Here is a 1,694-nt window from a genome sequence, read left to right on the forward strand (position 1 = left end):
ATGGAACTCTTTACAAGTTCGACCTGGACAGTGCTACTGGTCCTGTCACTGAGTATGATGCTGTTCACACTACTGACACTGGCCTTACTATGACAATAACTTCCATCACTGGAGTTGTTGTCGTCGTCGGTTCTGGTCGCTTCACGGCTACTCTGCCTTCTGGCGAGGTGTTCGAGGGTGCTGTCGGCAGTGACATACTGGAGACCCTGCATACGACGACGAGTGATAATGCGCCAACATGTGTCAGCGAGACCACTGTGGAGTCTCTGACACCTATGGGTACCACCGAGACCTCTACACCTGAATTGGAAGCTGTCATATCAGTTGCGGCTGAACCCTTAGATCACACTTCTGAATCCGAGATCACCGTCGCTGGCACTGCTGGTCTGACTGAGCCTGGTGTGGAAGCACTCGCTCCTATGGCACCCATCGAGACTGCTACTCCAGACCTCAATTCAACTCCAGAGATTGAGGTAATCGCGTCGTCGCCCTCTGCTTCCGTGTCCATCCCTGTGGATGGAAGCGTAAGCCTCTTGAGCTCCTTCCTTGCTTTCAGCTCGGTTCAGACCCCTCATGAGACTGCTCTGAAGCCTCTTGAGACCGATCTCAGTACCCTTGACATCCCTCATGGCAGTCAGATTCTGACTCTACCTGGCGGATTGAAGCTCGTCGTGTTGCCTGGCCGTTACCTCATCATCGACCTCGATGGAACTCTTCATGAGTTCGACCTGGACGGTGCTACTGGTCCTGTGACGGATCACGATGCCCATTCTACCGCTGACACCGGTCTGACTATGACTGTGACTTCCATCGCTGGAGCTGTCGTCGTCGTCGGGTCTGGTCTGTTTACGGCAACTCTGCCGTCTGGTGAAATGTTCGAGGGCATGGTCGGGGTTGGCAGTGAGGCGCTGGAGGCGCTTCCCACCTTTCCCCCACGTCCAGTGCATGACGTTCACTTTGGGACAGAAACCGTTTCTTCCGACGCAGGAATGGAGGATCTTAGCGAAACGACTCCTCTGGAGTCGTCGGACTCGTCTGCCACTGCTCCTGAAGATGAGTCCGACAGCAGTGACCTGAAGTTTGTAGAAGCAAAACCTGAGTTGTCCAAACTCAAGCCTAGCTGGACCGAACGCATCACTAATCTGTTCAAGACGACAACTACTGCTGCCCCTACGCCGGGTTCTAGCGTCGGTCCTGTCACGGAGACGCCTTCAGATGCTGACCAAGCCGCTTTTGAAAGCTGCGATGACGCTGAAAGTTGTGATGATGGCGAGAAGGTCGACGAGGGTTCCACTCTGAATGTGACTCCCTTCGAGATCTTTACGACTGAACAATGTCGCAGCCCCGTCCATGCTGATGACGTCCCCGTCCATGCTGATGTCCCCGTCCTAGTTGAGGATGTCCCCGTCCTTGTTGAGGCTGATCTAAGTACCCTTGACATCCCTCATGGCGCTCATATCTTGACTCTACCTGGCGGTTTGAAGCTCGTCGTGTTGCCTGGCCGTTACCTTGTCGTCGACCTTGATGGAACTCTTTACGAGTTTGACCTGGACAGTGCTACTGGTCCTGTCACTGAGTACGATGCTGTTCACACTACTGACACCGACCTTACTATGACTGTAACTTCCATCACTGGAGTTGTTGTCGTCGTCGGTTCTGGTCGCTTCACGGCTACTCTGCCTTCTGGTGAGGTG

General features: G+C 54.0%; 1 protein-coding gene across 2 annotated transcripts; it reads left to right on the plus strand.

Moving 5' to 3' along the window:
* On the plus strand, positions 1–1,694 carry KVP18_003889 (uncharacterized protein; the record flags this gene model as incomplete). Of its 2 annotated transcripts, none has more annotated exons than XM_067956007.1 (1): positions 1–1,694. In XM_067956007.1, a coding segment is annotated over one exon (1,694 nt), but the record flags the coding sequence as incomplete, so codon positions are not given. The 2 variants fall into 2 exon arrangements, with proteins under 2 accessions (XP_067807236.1, XP_067807235.1); XM_067956006.1 differs by having other exon boundaries at positions 90–1,686.

Source organism: the organism of the source record quoted next (genome assembly GCF_019968955.1).
Source record: "MAG: Porospora cf. gigantea A chromosome Unknown PgA_NODE_6304_length_1694_cov_762.374, whole genome shotgun sequence".
In the NCBI taxonomy this organism is placed as follows: Eukaryota; Apicomplexa; class Conoidasida; order Eugregarinorida; family Porosporidae; genus Porospora; species Porospora cf. gigantea A.